We start from the raw sequence: 13695 nt of genomic DNA, 5'->3' as shown, positions 1-13695 counted from the left end.
ATGCCATACCTGTTGAACACCCTAGGGGTCGCCATCCATCGTGGAGAGATACCAGGATTCAAGGACTTCTTGTTAAAAATACATCCTGGCAATGATCCTGACAATACACATGATAACTCCATAGTGAGTAATTCGTTATTTCAAACATTTCTAGGGTAATTTTAGCATTTACTGCGGCTTTGCTGCCACTAACCATCTCTATCCCCCAATTTCCTGTCACCATACTGTACACTATGCAATAAACGCAGAAAAAGCCTCCCCCCAAAAGAGTATAAAAGACAAACACACACATGTCCATGGTAGCCTACTGTTGACTGATATTGTCCTTCTAATGAATGAGGGGGCTGTGTTTTTCAATTACTTTTTTATTTTATTTTATCATTTATTTGAAGAAGAAGAACATAGTAAATACACACAAAATATTGAATCAAGTAACGTAAACACTGTCTGGAATGCACACAAACGGCTAAGTAGATAGTAGTTCAAAATGAATATCCCCTTTTTTGTGTAAATCCGCAAATGGCAACAAACCACTAACCTGACTCTACCAGATGGGGGCCGTATTTCTTGGATCTGGCAGCGTCAGGTTAACAAACCACTCCATTCCCATTGAAAAGCATTGTCAGAATCTGCCCTTATGGGTAGAATCAAAGTTCGGTGTGACGGCATTCTTAAGTCTTTGCGTTTCTTTAGGTGAGGCAGTTTTGGGAGCACACATTTCAGTGTAAATTTGCACCCCTTCCGTCAGAGTGGGTGGATGCTGGTGGAGAGGTGTGTACTGGACAAGAGGACCTAGGAAATATAGAAACGACCCTTGTGGATGTGTCTGACCTGAGGCCAGAGTATAATATATACAAGGCTCTGTATGCTCTGGCCCATGCCCTCCATGACATGTTGCAGTGTGTGCCAGGAAGAGGGCCTTTCATTGGGCACAGCTGTGCCAGTTTGCAGACAATACAACCATGGCAGGTGTGATATGAATGTACAGTTTAGTCTCCTAATGTTTCTAGTTGTATTCTAATTTATTATAATAATACATTTTAATGTGACATTGGTAAATTGCATGAAAATGGTAGGCACTAGATAAAGTGCCCATCAGGGAACAGGTCTCCACCAGGCCATGTCAGGTTGTGGCCTCCTGGTGGTGCTATAATAGGCCAATGTGAAAAGGGTGCTATTTCTTCTTAGGCCTTGGATGGCAATTGGATGATTTGAGGCATTTTGTTCCAAAAATGTGTTTTGTAAAATTCCACCTGTTGGTGGCGCTATGACAGGCCAATGTGAAAAGGGTGGGATATATTCCTCAGCCTAGTAGGATAATCCGTGAAAGATTTCACGTAAATTGCGTTCATGATTTGAGACTTTTTGTTCAAAACGGGCTAATCCTGCAAACTTTGAAAGCCAATGTTCGCCAATTAGGATGGAATATGAAATATCGAACAGATCCGTCTGGAACACATGACTATAGAGATACTGTGTAACGATTTGCAGGGATTTTTGGACAGAATCTGGAGGAGTAATGTAAAAAATTGTGTTTTACAAAATAGGTTCATCATTGGCATCCAGGGAGTGTGTGTGCAAAATTTGGTATCGACCAGGTTAACGGTGCCGGAGATTAGCTGGTAACAGACAGACAGACGGACACACACACACACACACACACACACACACACACACACACACACACACACACGGACGGAGTGCAAAACATACTCTCTCCCCATGCCTTCGGCCTGGTGGAGAATCTTTTTTATATAGTGTTAGTAAATGTTAATGTGTTATAATTAAAGAATTTCATGCTGAAAAGAATACCCCCCTTTTTTCTATAATGGCCAGATGATTTAATGCCCCATTCATAGACGTTGTCTAGTATGCAGTTGCAGTTTGCCAGTGCATTCATTATTGTGAATTCCCTTTTTGAACAAAAATGTTCATCAAAATCGACTTTTCATCAACCAAAGCAATAATGATAATAATAATCATGTCAAAGACCCATACTTGAGCCCAATCTACTGTATATTGAGCTCAAGTACCGCCCACACCTGATCCCTCAGGCACAGATGGATTGTTTTGTAAATGATGCAAGGGTGAAGTTTATACAACGGTCCATATCAATGTAACTATTGTGCATATTGTATGAAGTAGGTTTTTGGTCTCTTCAGCTTCATAATTTTACAATTTCTAGCTTGTATATTACCTGGAAAAGGTCAACTTCACCACGTCATTTGGTGAGGATGTATCATTTGATGAGAATGGTGATGTTTTACCAATCTGGGATATCATGAACTGGTTGTGGCTCCCTGATGGAAGCACTAAGGTTCACAATGTGGGTGTGGTCAAGAAATCTACCTCCGCAGGTGAAGAACTCATCCTTGACGAAGACATAATCTTCTGGAACTTTGAATACTCAAAGGTTACTAAAATAGCTAATGTCAAATTAATGTCAAAGTAATTTAGTTTGGACTGAAATTGATGTTTTACTTTCCTCTGTAGCCTCCTCGGTCAGTGTGCAGTGAGAGCTGTTCCCCTGGAACCCGTGTGGCCAGAAGGAAAGGGCAACCAGTCTGCTGCTTTGACTGCATTGCTTGCTCTGAGGGAGAAATCAGCAATGAGACCGGTAGGTTTACATCATGTATGTACAGTAGGTTATGTGTAGAATTTAGAATTATACTGTACTTGTTTGTCCCTTTACTTCTCTTTATTAGACTCTAGAGAGTGCACCAGTTGTCCAGAGGACTTCTGGTCTAGTCCCCAGCGTGACCACTGTATCCCTAAGAGTGTGGAGTTCCTCTCCTACAATGAGGCCCTGGGTATCTCCTTGACAACTATTTCATTATTAGGCACACTTATCTGCGCCACTGTCCTGGGAATCTTCATTTATTATCGAAACACACCTATGGTACGAGCCAACAACTCCGAACTCAGCTACCAACTTTTGGTGTCACTGAAACTATGTTTCTTGTGCTCACTTCTGTTCATTGGCCGTCCCAGGCTCTGGACTTGCCAAATGAGGCATGCTGCATTTGGTATCAGCTTTGTACTATGTGTCTCATGTATCCTGGTAAAGACTATGGTAGTGTTGGCTGTGTTCAAGGCCTCCAAGCCTGGGGGTGCAGACATTATGAAGTGGTTCGGTGCCATGCAGCAGAGAGGAACTGTTCTGGGTCTTACTGTCATCCAGGCAACAATCTGCATAGCCTGGCTTGTGTCTGCCTCACCAACTCCTCATAAAAACACACAATACCACAGTGATAAGATAGTCTATGAGTGTGCTGTGGGATCAACAGTTGGTTTTGGAGTGTTGTTAGGTTATATTGGTTTACTGGCCCTACTCAGCTTCCTCCTAGCATTCATGGCAAGGAATCTTCCAGACAACTTCAATGAAGCCAAGTTAATCACTTTCAGCATGTTGATCTTCTGTGCCGTGTGGGTAGCCTTCATTCCTGCATATATCAGCTCTCCAGGCAAATATGCAGATGTAGTGGAAGTATTTGCTATTTTAGCATCTAGTTCTGGTGTGTTGGTGGCATTGTTCGGACCGAAGTGTTATATCATCCTTTTGAAACCAGAGAGAAACACTAAGAAGTCTATCATGGGTCGAGGCACCTCCAAGACATAGAAGCAGAAATTAAATCACAAAACAGTTAATCTGTGTGTATTTTATAACGATAGGTTTATAAAAAATAAACATAGACAATGTGATTGTCAATAAGTAGTATAATCTTATGTCTGCCAGATTAAACTGAAATTAGTAATCCAGTTAGAGACACCAACATGTATTATCTATTTTGAAGAAAAGTTGATCATACTACTTTAAGTTTGGTCAAATCATGCGTTGCCATGACATTGGTCCATTGGCTCTTTATTTCAAAGCACATTCGGTCATGACTGTGCTCAAATCAACCCTAAACCTAAAACCTCACACTAACCTAACATTTGTCGGACTATTGGAGGTTCTAAATGGTTTGTCAGACTAATGGGAAATTCTATATAGGGTTCAAATTGGCAAACGTACCCTTTCATAACACCAACCATTACATGTAGGCCTACTTGTTTTTGTTCTCTACAATTTTTGAAAATTATGTTTGAAACTTCTGGCCGAACTCTAGAAGCTTGCACTCAGCTGCTATAATAGAAATATTATAAATAGAACCTACCATTAATTGAATGTCATGCAAGTCTAAATCTTTTTGACATTGACACTTTTGAGGGGCGCTAGCCTCTCCTATGCCCAGCTATGTGTATGTGTGTACCACATTTTTGATTGTTTGATTGGCTGAGCACAGAATGTGATGTATAATGATTTATGATGATATAAATGACGATTAGAGCGCCCCTCACTTCACACGAGTGTGATTTCTATTTTGTATTCCTGACTGTTGCCCTGTTGTTAGAGTTGTTTGAGTGTTGAATTTGTAATGGAGCACAATGGAAACTCTTCCAAACTCTTTGTACTGCTGTACTTAAACAAATAAATAAAATGAAAAATAAAATGTTCAATCCATTACAGATGACCTGTGCTGTACTGTATGTAGTTGTAACGAAGTGGTCCTCCGTTACTGATATTTGACACATTTAAGTATTTGCACACAAAGGAAGAGTCATGCGTTGAACTAGTTTATTGAGAGTATTGTGAACATGAAAATGTAATATGAGACTGTGTTATGGGTACTTGTAATGGGATATGTGGTTTATCTTGCAATAGTGGGCATAATTGATATTTACTTACCGGTGTAGTGATATAGATTTATAGGCTCATGTGATGTTGGTTATGTGGGGTTCAGAATTAAGTGTTGCATGTTTAACCGGTAATATGGTAGAGTCTGCACTGATTGGTTCAGCTGCCTATAAAAGGCTGCCAGGGAGCACACACCCACTCAGTGTTAGATTCAGTGAGCTAGGGCATGGTGGAGCTGCACACCAACATGCCCCATTTGTTTGCTGCGTGTATCATGCCATTTCCCATGCTGTACAACTTATTTTGGGAATAAACCATGGTGTGGCGGCCTTTTACATCCTGACTCTGTGCTCATTTCCAGCTGCTTATCGGGCAAACACTACAGTAGTCAGTCACCATATGCAGAAGGAAGGCAGGAAGAATGCATGCAGTCTTGGTGAGATTAAATACCCTGCCCAATTGGTCAGCTGACTGCCACATCAGCGAATGACATGTGGGACTGCAAACATTGTATACACCCACATAGTAATGCAGCATATTAACCCCTCAACTACATTTATATCCCTTGAGCATAGCATGAACACGCTCGAGTATATCTGACTGAACTGACTCTGCAAGCTACGCACTTCCACCTGTAAACCTGTGATATGACAAATAAAACAAATTCTGATTCTAACCTGGACTTGAGAGTGTATGAAAATGGGACACTTGAGTTAGATTAACACTGAGGATTTTACATGAAAAATGGGGGTCTGTGGCTTGGCCTAAATTTGCATAACTTTGGGTCCTTGAAATTAAAACGTTTGAGAACCACAGCGATAACAAACTCTAACCGGTGTAGCTAAGGACCCAAAATTTGACGTCTGTCTACTGTATATGCCTGTCTAATGTGTCTATAAAGTGCTTTTATATGGTACAGGTGAAAACGGATGCTGGTCATCAAAACTAATACTTCTCATCTGAAACCCACCATTCAATACCGTAATGCTTATTTAGGGAATTTTCTCATTTTTTGATGTATTATCTGTCTGTATTATGACGCTCTACAATAGACTTAGCTACAGTAGTACGTAATGGCACCCTTGTGTCCATGTTGTTAATTAATGTTTCGAAACAATTCAAAGTTTCCAAAGCCCTGCCTCTCTCTGCCCAGATGGGCGGTGTGACACATTATGTAATGACATGATTTGACAGAATGGATGACATAGCATATAAAGTACAGTGTATAAAATGTAAGAACTGCACAAAGGTAAATGCGAGAGGGGGTTAGACAGAGGACAGTCATGTCGGCTTGTGTAGACACACACCTGCTTTCATACCTGTACTTGTATTTGACGCTGTTCTATTTTTTCTCTCCTTTGTATTCCTCACCTAACTCCTCATGTCAGATACAGGCACAGTTTAAGCTGAACAGAATGTACAAGCCTGGGGACGTCGTTCTGGGCGGCTTGTTTGAGTTCCATTTATCTTCCGTCTTTCCAGAGCTGTCTTTCACCTCCAAGCCACACAAGTTCAGTTGCTTTAGGTGAGTAGCAATGTAACAATGAAATTGTTTGACCGTGAAATCCCATCTGAAAAGATATTTTAGAGAATATATATTTTTTTTTACAATTTGTCTAGATTTTCCAAATTTTAATTTGAAATAGCTACAACTTGTAGATCAGCTATTTTCGAATGATTGATGATGAGATAGGATTAAAGTTGTCAAACTGATTTTGATGATATATTAGCAAAACTGGAGAAGGGTTCAGGCAGGCCCAGGCCCAGGCTTATGCAATAACTGAAATCAACAAAAAACCCCGTTTACTGCCCAATGTGACTCTGGGATATATCCTCTATGATACCTGTTTGACGACTGAAGTTGAATTCCGCGGAGCCATGTCACTGGTCAGTGGGACAGAGGAGCACTTTCAATTGGATGAGAGCTGTGTTGGGTCTCCTCCCGTGCTAGGAATTGTGGGTCCTGGTACCTCATCGAGTGCTATTGCTCTCTCTAGAATATTAGGTTTATACAGAGTACCCATGGTAAGTTTCCTACTTCAATGCCCTGTCACCATGATCTATTTAATTTAGTTTATTTGGTTATTCACAAATGTAAAATATGATAATTAGGCCAGTCAATCAAAATACATTGCAATAGTAATCGTTCAAGGCCATAGCCACTTGCCCAAATGTGATGACCTCATCAAGACCTCATGAAGACGGCTATGGCCGTTTTTAGCCGAAGGAGTGTTTTTCGTGCAAAACGAATGCTTGCAATTGATTCAGAATCATGAATAACCCCTAGTTCGACATGTCACATGCTACTTAAAACATCATTTAAATATAGGTTTTCAATGGTACCCCAACCCCAAATTTACCATGATCCACAATTTATATAATAATCCATTTTTATTTGGATGAGCCTAAGGATCATAAAAAAAAACCTTGAACGATTACTATTGTAATTTCTTTTGGGTCAAATCTTAGATTGACTGGCCTAAATGTATCAGTGTTAGAACTGAAGTATAACTTTTGACTTATGGCTCATAGGAATCCTACAGCTCCCTGACAGTGTCGCTGTCCATGGTGCTATTATACATTCTTATAATAATATGGGGTAGGGCAGATTGTGTTAAAAGAGCACATTGTGCTCCAATTGGTTTCTGAAAAATTCAGATCACATTGATTCAAAAAGGCAATGCCTGCCCTCCTTGTTTAAAGAATAAAGGCAATCAAGATTTGATCAAAAAACAAACAACAAAAGCAACAAAACCCCCATATTTTCTCAAATGTTGCTGGGTTCCTCCGTACAGTACATTGTATACAATCTTTTCAGGAGTACAATATGAAGTTAACTCGTTCAACTAATGTCTCTGAGAGGGAGAACCTGTATGTCACCCAATATCCAGATCCTAGTATCAGGTACTATGTCACACCCTACTACTTCTGAAGTTGTTCTAACTATGTATTTCCAGAACTCCTCCAAGCATGGACAGCTCCACAGCATATGAAGTAAATCTCCATCAGAGATTTTGCATCTCTGGCAGTTGGGGGAACCATTATTGAATATTCTGTGTAATCTATGTGGAGTATAATGGGTTTTATTAAAAATGTTAAACTGCATTTGTCTGTGTTTAGTGGAGATTAAGAAAGTCTGAGAGCACTCAAGTAAGTTATGCCAATCAATGTCATCATAAATGCACCCCAAATCAGCTTCCCATTTTCGCTTTACAGGCATAGTATTGTAGATATTGCTTGCAGGGGAAAAGTTTCACAAAAAAAGAAGAAAGATGTGTATAGGCCTATCACAGAACAGATGTTTTGTGCCCTTTTTCAGATAAGTCACTATGCTGCTTCCTCTACTCTGAGTGACCTGAATCAGTTCCCGTCCTTCTTTAGAACAATCCCAAATAATGACTTTCAGGTAAACAGTTGTACATGTTCCACACACTTTAACAAATACCTCTAGTGAGTGTAATTGATGGTGCATAATCTGTGTAGGTCCGAGATTCATCGAATGGTGGAAGAAGTACACAGATGTTTGTATTAAGTAGAAGTAGTAATATCACAATTTACCTATATGACTAGCCTGCATTCAAAAACGTACTAGTGTATATTCACGTTTTTATGTTTTACTTTTTCTTTGTTGTCTAAAAACAGAAGCTCTAATTTTGAATATCTAGCCTAAGCACTACCTCAGAAATAACTGATGCACAAATCTGTGTTTTTTCTTTTGCACACTATTTTGTCGAGAGAATAGGGAATATAGAGACCGATTCATTTCTGATCAGATTCTAATTCTTTAGGTGCGAGCTATGCTGCAGCTTATGATGCGGTTTGGATGGACCTGGGTAGGATTGCTGTTTAGTGATGATGCCTATGGCCGCAATGCTGGCCGAACCTTCCATTCTGACCTGGCCCGGTCTGCTCTGGGTTGTGTGGCTTATTCAGAAGCCCTGCCCTGGGACAATGACCTGGACAAACTGGACAGGATTGTCACTGTCATGAAGGAATCCACAGCTCGTGTGGTCATTGCGTTTGCATATGGAACCTATATGATAAATATCATGGACGAGGTTTGTTTTATTATCAGGGATTTGAAATGTATGTATGTAACCTTTCTTTGACCAGGAAGGAGAGTTCCGATGAGATGAGAAACCTCTTTTGAAAATAATTATTATATATGAAATGGTTATAAGAAATTTGAAGTAAGTTACACTGAAGGAAATGCATTGCTTCATATATCATATATTGTGTAGTATTGTGTGTGTGTGTGTGTGTGTGTGTGTGTGTGTGTGTGTGTGTGTGTGTGTGTGTGTGTGTGTGTGTGTGTGTGTCTCCACACCATCAACAGGTGGTAAGACAGAAAGTGACAGGTCTGCAATGGTTAGCGGCTGCAGGTTGGACGACACTTCCACATTTCCACACTCCTCGCTACATGCCATACCTGTTGAACACCCTAGGGGTCGCCATCCATCGTGGAGAGATACCAGGATTCAAGGACTTCTTGTTAAAAATACATCCTGGCAATGATCCTGACAATACACATGAAAACTCCATAGTGAGTAATTCGTTATTTCAAACATTTCTAGGGTAATTTTAGCATTTACTGCGGCTTTGCTGCCACTAACCATCTCTATCCCCCAATTTCCTGTCACCATACTGTACACTATCCAATAAACGCAGAAAAAGCCTCCCCCCAAAAAAGTATAAAAGACAAATACACACATGTCCATGGTAGCCTACTGGTGACTGATATTGTCCTTCTAATGAATGAGGGGGCTGTGTTTTCGATTACTTTTTCATTTTATTTTATCATTTATTTGAAGAAGAAGAAAATAGTAAATACACACAAAATATTGAATCAAGTAACGTAAACACTGTCTGGAATGCACACAAACGGCTAAGTAGATAGTAGTTCAAAATAAATATCCCCTTTTTTGTGTAAATCCGCAAATGGCAACAAACCACTAACCTGACTCTGCCAGATGGGGGCCGTATTTCTTGGATCTGGCAGCGTCAGGTTAACAAACCACTCCATTCCCATTGAAAAGCATTGTCAGAATCTGCCCTTATGGGCAGAATCAAAGTTCGGTGTGACGGCATTCTTAAGTCTTTGCGTTTCTTTAGGTGAGGCCGTTTTGGGAGCACACATTTCAGTGTAAATTTGCACCCCTTCCGTCAGAGTGGGTGGATGCTGGTGGAGAGGTGTGTACTGGACAAGAGGACCTAGGAAATATAGAAACGACCATTGTGGATGTGTCTGACCTGAGGCCAGAGTATAATATATACAAGGCTGTGTATGCTCTGGCCCATGCCCTCCATGACATGTTGCAGTGTGTGCCAGGAAGAGGGCCTTTCATTGGGCACAGCTGTGCCAGTTTGCAGACAATACAACCATGGCAGGTGTGATATGAATGTACAGTTTAGTCTCCTAATGTTTCTAGCTGTATTCTAATTTATTATAATAATACATATTTTAATGTGACATTGGTAAATTGCATGAAAATGGTAGGATGGAAAAACTAGATAAAGTGCCCATCAGGGAACAGGTCTCCACCAGGCCATGTCAGGTTGTGGCCTCCTGGTGGCGCTATAATAGGCCAATGTGAAAAGGGTGCCATTTCTTCTTACGCCTTGGATGGCAATTGGATGATTTGAGGCATTTTGTTCCAAAAATGTGTTTTGTAAAATTCCACCTGTTGGTGGTGCTATGACAGGCTAATGTGAAAAGGGTGGGATATATTCCTCAGCCTAGTAGGATAATCCGTGAAAGATTTCACGTAAATTTCACGCTGCGTTCATGATTTGAGACTTTTTGTTCAAAACGGGCTAATCCTGCAAACTTTGAAAGCCAATGTTCGCCAATTAGGATGGAATATGAAATATCGAACAGATCCGTCTTGAACACATGACTATTGAGATACTGTGTAACGATTTGCAGGGATTTTTGGACAGAATCTGGAGGAGTAATATAAAAAATTGTGTTTTACAAAAGAGGTTCATCATTGGCATCCAGGGAGTGTGTGTGCAAAATTTGGTATCGACCAGGTTAACGGTGCCGGAGATTAGCTGGTAACAGACAGACGGACACACACACACACACACACACACACACACACACGGACGGAGTGCAAAACATACTCTCTCCCCATGCCTTCGGCCTGGTGGAGAATCTTTTTTATATAGTGTTAGTAAATGTTAATGTGATATAATTAAAGAAGTTCATGCAGAAAAAAATACCCCCCTTTTTTCTATAATTGCCAGATGATTTAATGCCCCATTCATAGACGTTGTCTATGCAGTTGCAGTTTGCCAGTGCATTCATTATTGTGAATTCCATTTTTGAACAAAAATGTTCATCAAAATCGACTTTTCATCAACCAAAGCAATAATGATAATAATAATCATGCCAAAGACCCATACTTGAGCCCAATCTACTGTATATTGAGCTCAAGTACCGCCCACACCTGATCCCTCAGGCACAGATGGATTGTTTTGTAAATGATGCAAGGGTGAAGTTTATACAACGGTCCATATCAATGTAACTATTGTGCATATTGTATGAAGTAGGTTTTTGAAAGTCTCTTCAGCTTCATAATTTTACAATTTCTAGCTTGTATATTACCTGGAAAAGGTCAACTTCACCACGTCATTTGGTGATGATGTATCATTTGATGAGAATGGTGATGTTTTACCAATCTGGGATATCGTAAACTGGGTGTGGCTCCCTGATGGAAGCACTAAGGTTCACAATGTGGGTGTGGTCAAGAAATCTACCTCCGCAGGTGAAGAACTCATCCTTGACGAAGACAAAATCTTCTGGAACTTTGAATACTCAAAGGTTACTAAAATAGCTAATGTCAAATTAATGTCAAAGTAATTTAGTTTGGACTGAAATTGATGTTTTACTTTCCTCTGTAGCCTCCTCGGTCAGTGTGCAGTGAGAGCTGTTCCCCTGGAACCCGTGTGGCCAGAAGGAAAGGGCAACCAGTCTGCTGCTTTGACTGCATTGCTTGCTCTGAGGGAGAAATCAGCAATGAGACCGGTAGGTTTACATCATGTATGTACAATAGGTTATCTGTAGAATTTAGAATTGTACTGTAATCTGTCCCTTTACTTCTCTTTATTAGACTCTAGAGAGTGCACCAGTTGTCCAGAGGACTTCTGGTCTAGTCCCCAGCGTGACCATTGTATCCCTAAGAGTGTGGAGTTCCTCTCCTACAATGAGGCCCTGGGTATCTCCTTGACAACTATTTCATTATTAGGCACACTTATCTGCACCACTGTTCTGGGAATCTTCATTTATTATCGAAACACACCTATGGTACGAGCCAACAACTCCGAACTCAGCTACCAACTTTTGGTGTCACTGAAACTATGTTTCTTGTGCTCACTTCTGTTCATTGGCCGCCCCAGTCTCTGGACTTGCCAAATGAGGCATGCAGCATTTGGTATCAGCTTTGTACTATGTGTCTCATGTATCCTGGTAAAGACTATGGTGGTGTTGGCTGTGTTCAAGGCCTCCAAGCCTGGGGGTGCAGACATTATGAAGTGGTTCGGTGCCATGCAGCAGAGAGGAACTGTTCTGGGTCTTACTGTCATCCAGGCAACAATCTGCATAGCCTGGCTTGTGTCTGCCTCACCAACTCCTCATAAAAACACACAATACCACAGTGATAAGATAGTCTATGAGTGTGCTGTGGGATCAACAGTTGGTTTTGGAGTGTTGTTAGGTTATATTGGTTTACTGGCTCTACTCAGCTTCCTCCTAGCATTCATGGCAAGGAATCTTCCAGACAACTTCAATGAAGCCAAGTTAATCACTTTCAGCATGTTGATCTTCTGTGCCGTGTGGGTAGCCTTCATTCCTGCATATATCAGCTCTCCAGGTAAATATGCAGATGTAGTGGAAGTATTTGCTATTTTAGCATCTAGTTCTGGTGTGTTGGGGGCATTGTTTGGACCGAAGTGTTATATCATCCTTTTGAAACCAGAGAGAAACACTAAGAAGTCTATCATGGGTCGAGGCACCTCCAAGACATAGAAGCAGAAATGCAATCACAAAACAGTTCATCTGTGTGTATTTTACAACGATAAGTTCATAAAAAATATATTTGATTGTTAATTGCTTTTTGACATTGACATTTTTGAGGGGCGCTAGCCTCTCCTATGCCCAGCTGTGTGTTTGTGTGTACCGCATTTTTGATTATTTGATTATTATGTGATTTCTATTTTGTATTGCTGACTGTTGCCCTGTTGCTCGAGTTGTTTGAGTGTTGAATTTGTAATGGAGCACAATGGAAACTCTTCCAAACTCTTTGTACTGCTGTACTTAAACAAATGTGTCAATAAAATGTTCAATCCATTACTCAGATGACCTGTGCTGTATGTAGTCAGTCACCATATGCAGAAGGAAGGCAAGAAGAATGCATGCAGTCTGGGTGAGATTAAATACCCTGCCCAATTGGTCAGCTGACTGCCACATCAGCGAATGGCATGTGGGGCTGCAAACACTGTACTATACACCCACATAGTAATGCAGCATATTAACCCCTCAAATACATGTATATCCCTTGGGCCTTGAGCATAGCATGAACACGCTCGATTATATCTGACTGAACTAACTCCGCAAGGCTGCTACGCATCATTTCCTTTTTGTGATGGTGCGCACATGAACAAAAATATATAATTTCACCCACTTCCACCTGTAAACCTGTGATATGACAAATAAAACAAATTCTGATTCTAACCTGGATTTGAGAGTGTATGAAAATGGGACAGTGAGTTAGATTAACACTGAGGATTGTACATAAAAAATGGGGGTCTGTGGCTTGGCCTAATGCATAACTTGGGGTCCTTCAAATTAAAACATTTGAGAATCACAGCGATAACGAACTCTAACCGGTGTAACTAAGGACCCAAAATTTGACGGCTGTCTACTGTATATGCCTGTCTAATGTGTCTATAAAGTGCTTTTATGTGGTACAGGTGAAAAAGGATGCTGGTCATCAAAACTAATACTTCTCATCTGA

General features: G+C 40.6%; 2 protein-coding genes across 2 annotated transcripts; both read left to right on the top strand.

Annotated features, from left to right (window-relative positions):
* Window positions 1-3619, top strand: LOC308318662 (extracellular calcium-sensing receptor-like; the record flags this gene model as incomplete). The annotated part of the gene is made up of 5 exons (XM_080768286.1): window positions 1-123; window positions 694-969; window positions 2186-2413; window positions 2494-2617; window positions 2706-3619. The coding sequence occupies 5 exons, from the start codon at window positions 1-3 to the stop codon at window positions 3617-3619; spliced, it is 1665 nt and encodes a 554-aa protein (XP_080624412.1).
* A 265-nt stretch (window positions 3620-3884) lies between these two features.
* On the top strand, window positions 3885-12746 carry LOC308318661 (extracellular calcium-sensing receptor-like; the record flags this gene model as incomplete). Its single annotated transcript, XM_080768285.1, has 10 exons — window positions 3885-3963; window positions 5040-5140; window positions 6067-6203; window positions 6409-6703; window positions 7799-7828; window positions 7998-8084; window positions 8467-8736; window positions 9015-9221; window positions 11585-11708; window positions 11794-12746. The coding sequence occupies 10 exons, from the start codon at window positions 3885-3887 to the stop codon at window positions 12705-12707; spliced, it is 2244 nt and encodes a 747-aa protein (XP_080624411.1). The 3' UTR covers window positions 12708-12746.
* Window positions 12747-13695: the final 949 nt, after the last annotated feature.

This window comes from Protomyctophum bolini (assembly GCF_963924005.1).
Source record: "Protomyctophum bolini genome assembly, chromosome: 7".
Classification (NCBI taxonomy): domain Eukaryota; kingdom Metazoa; phylum Chordata; class Actinopteri; order Myctophiformes; family Myctophidae; genus Protomyctophum; species Protomyctophum bolini.
This window is presented reverse-complemented; position numbering and strand designations above follow the sequence as displayed.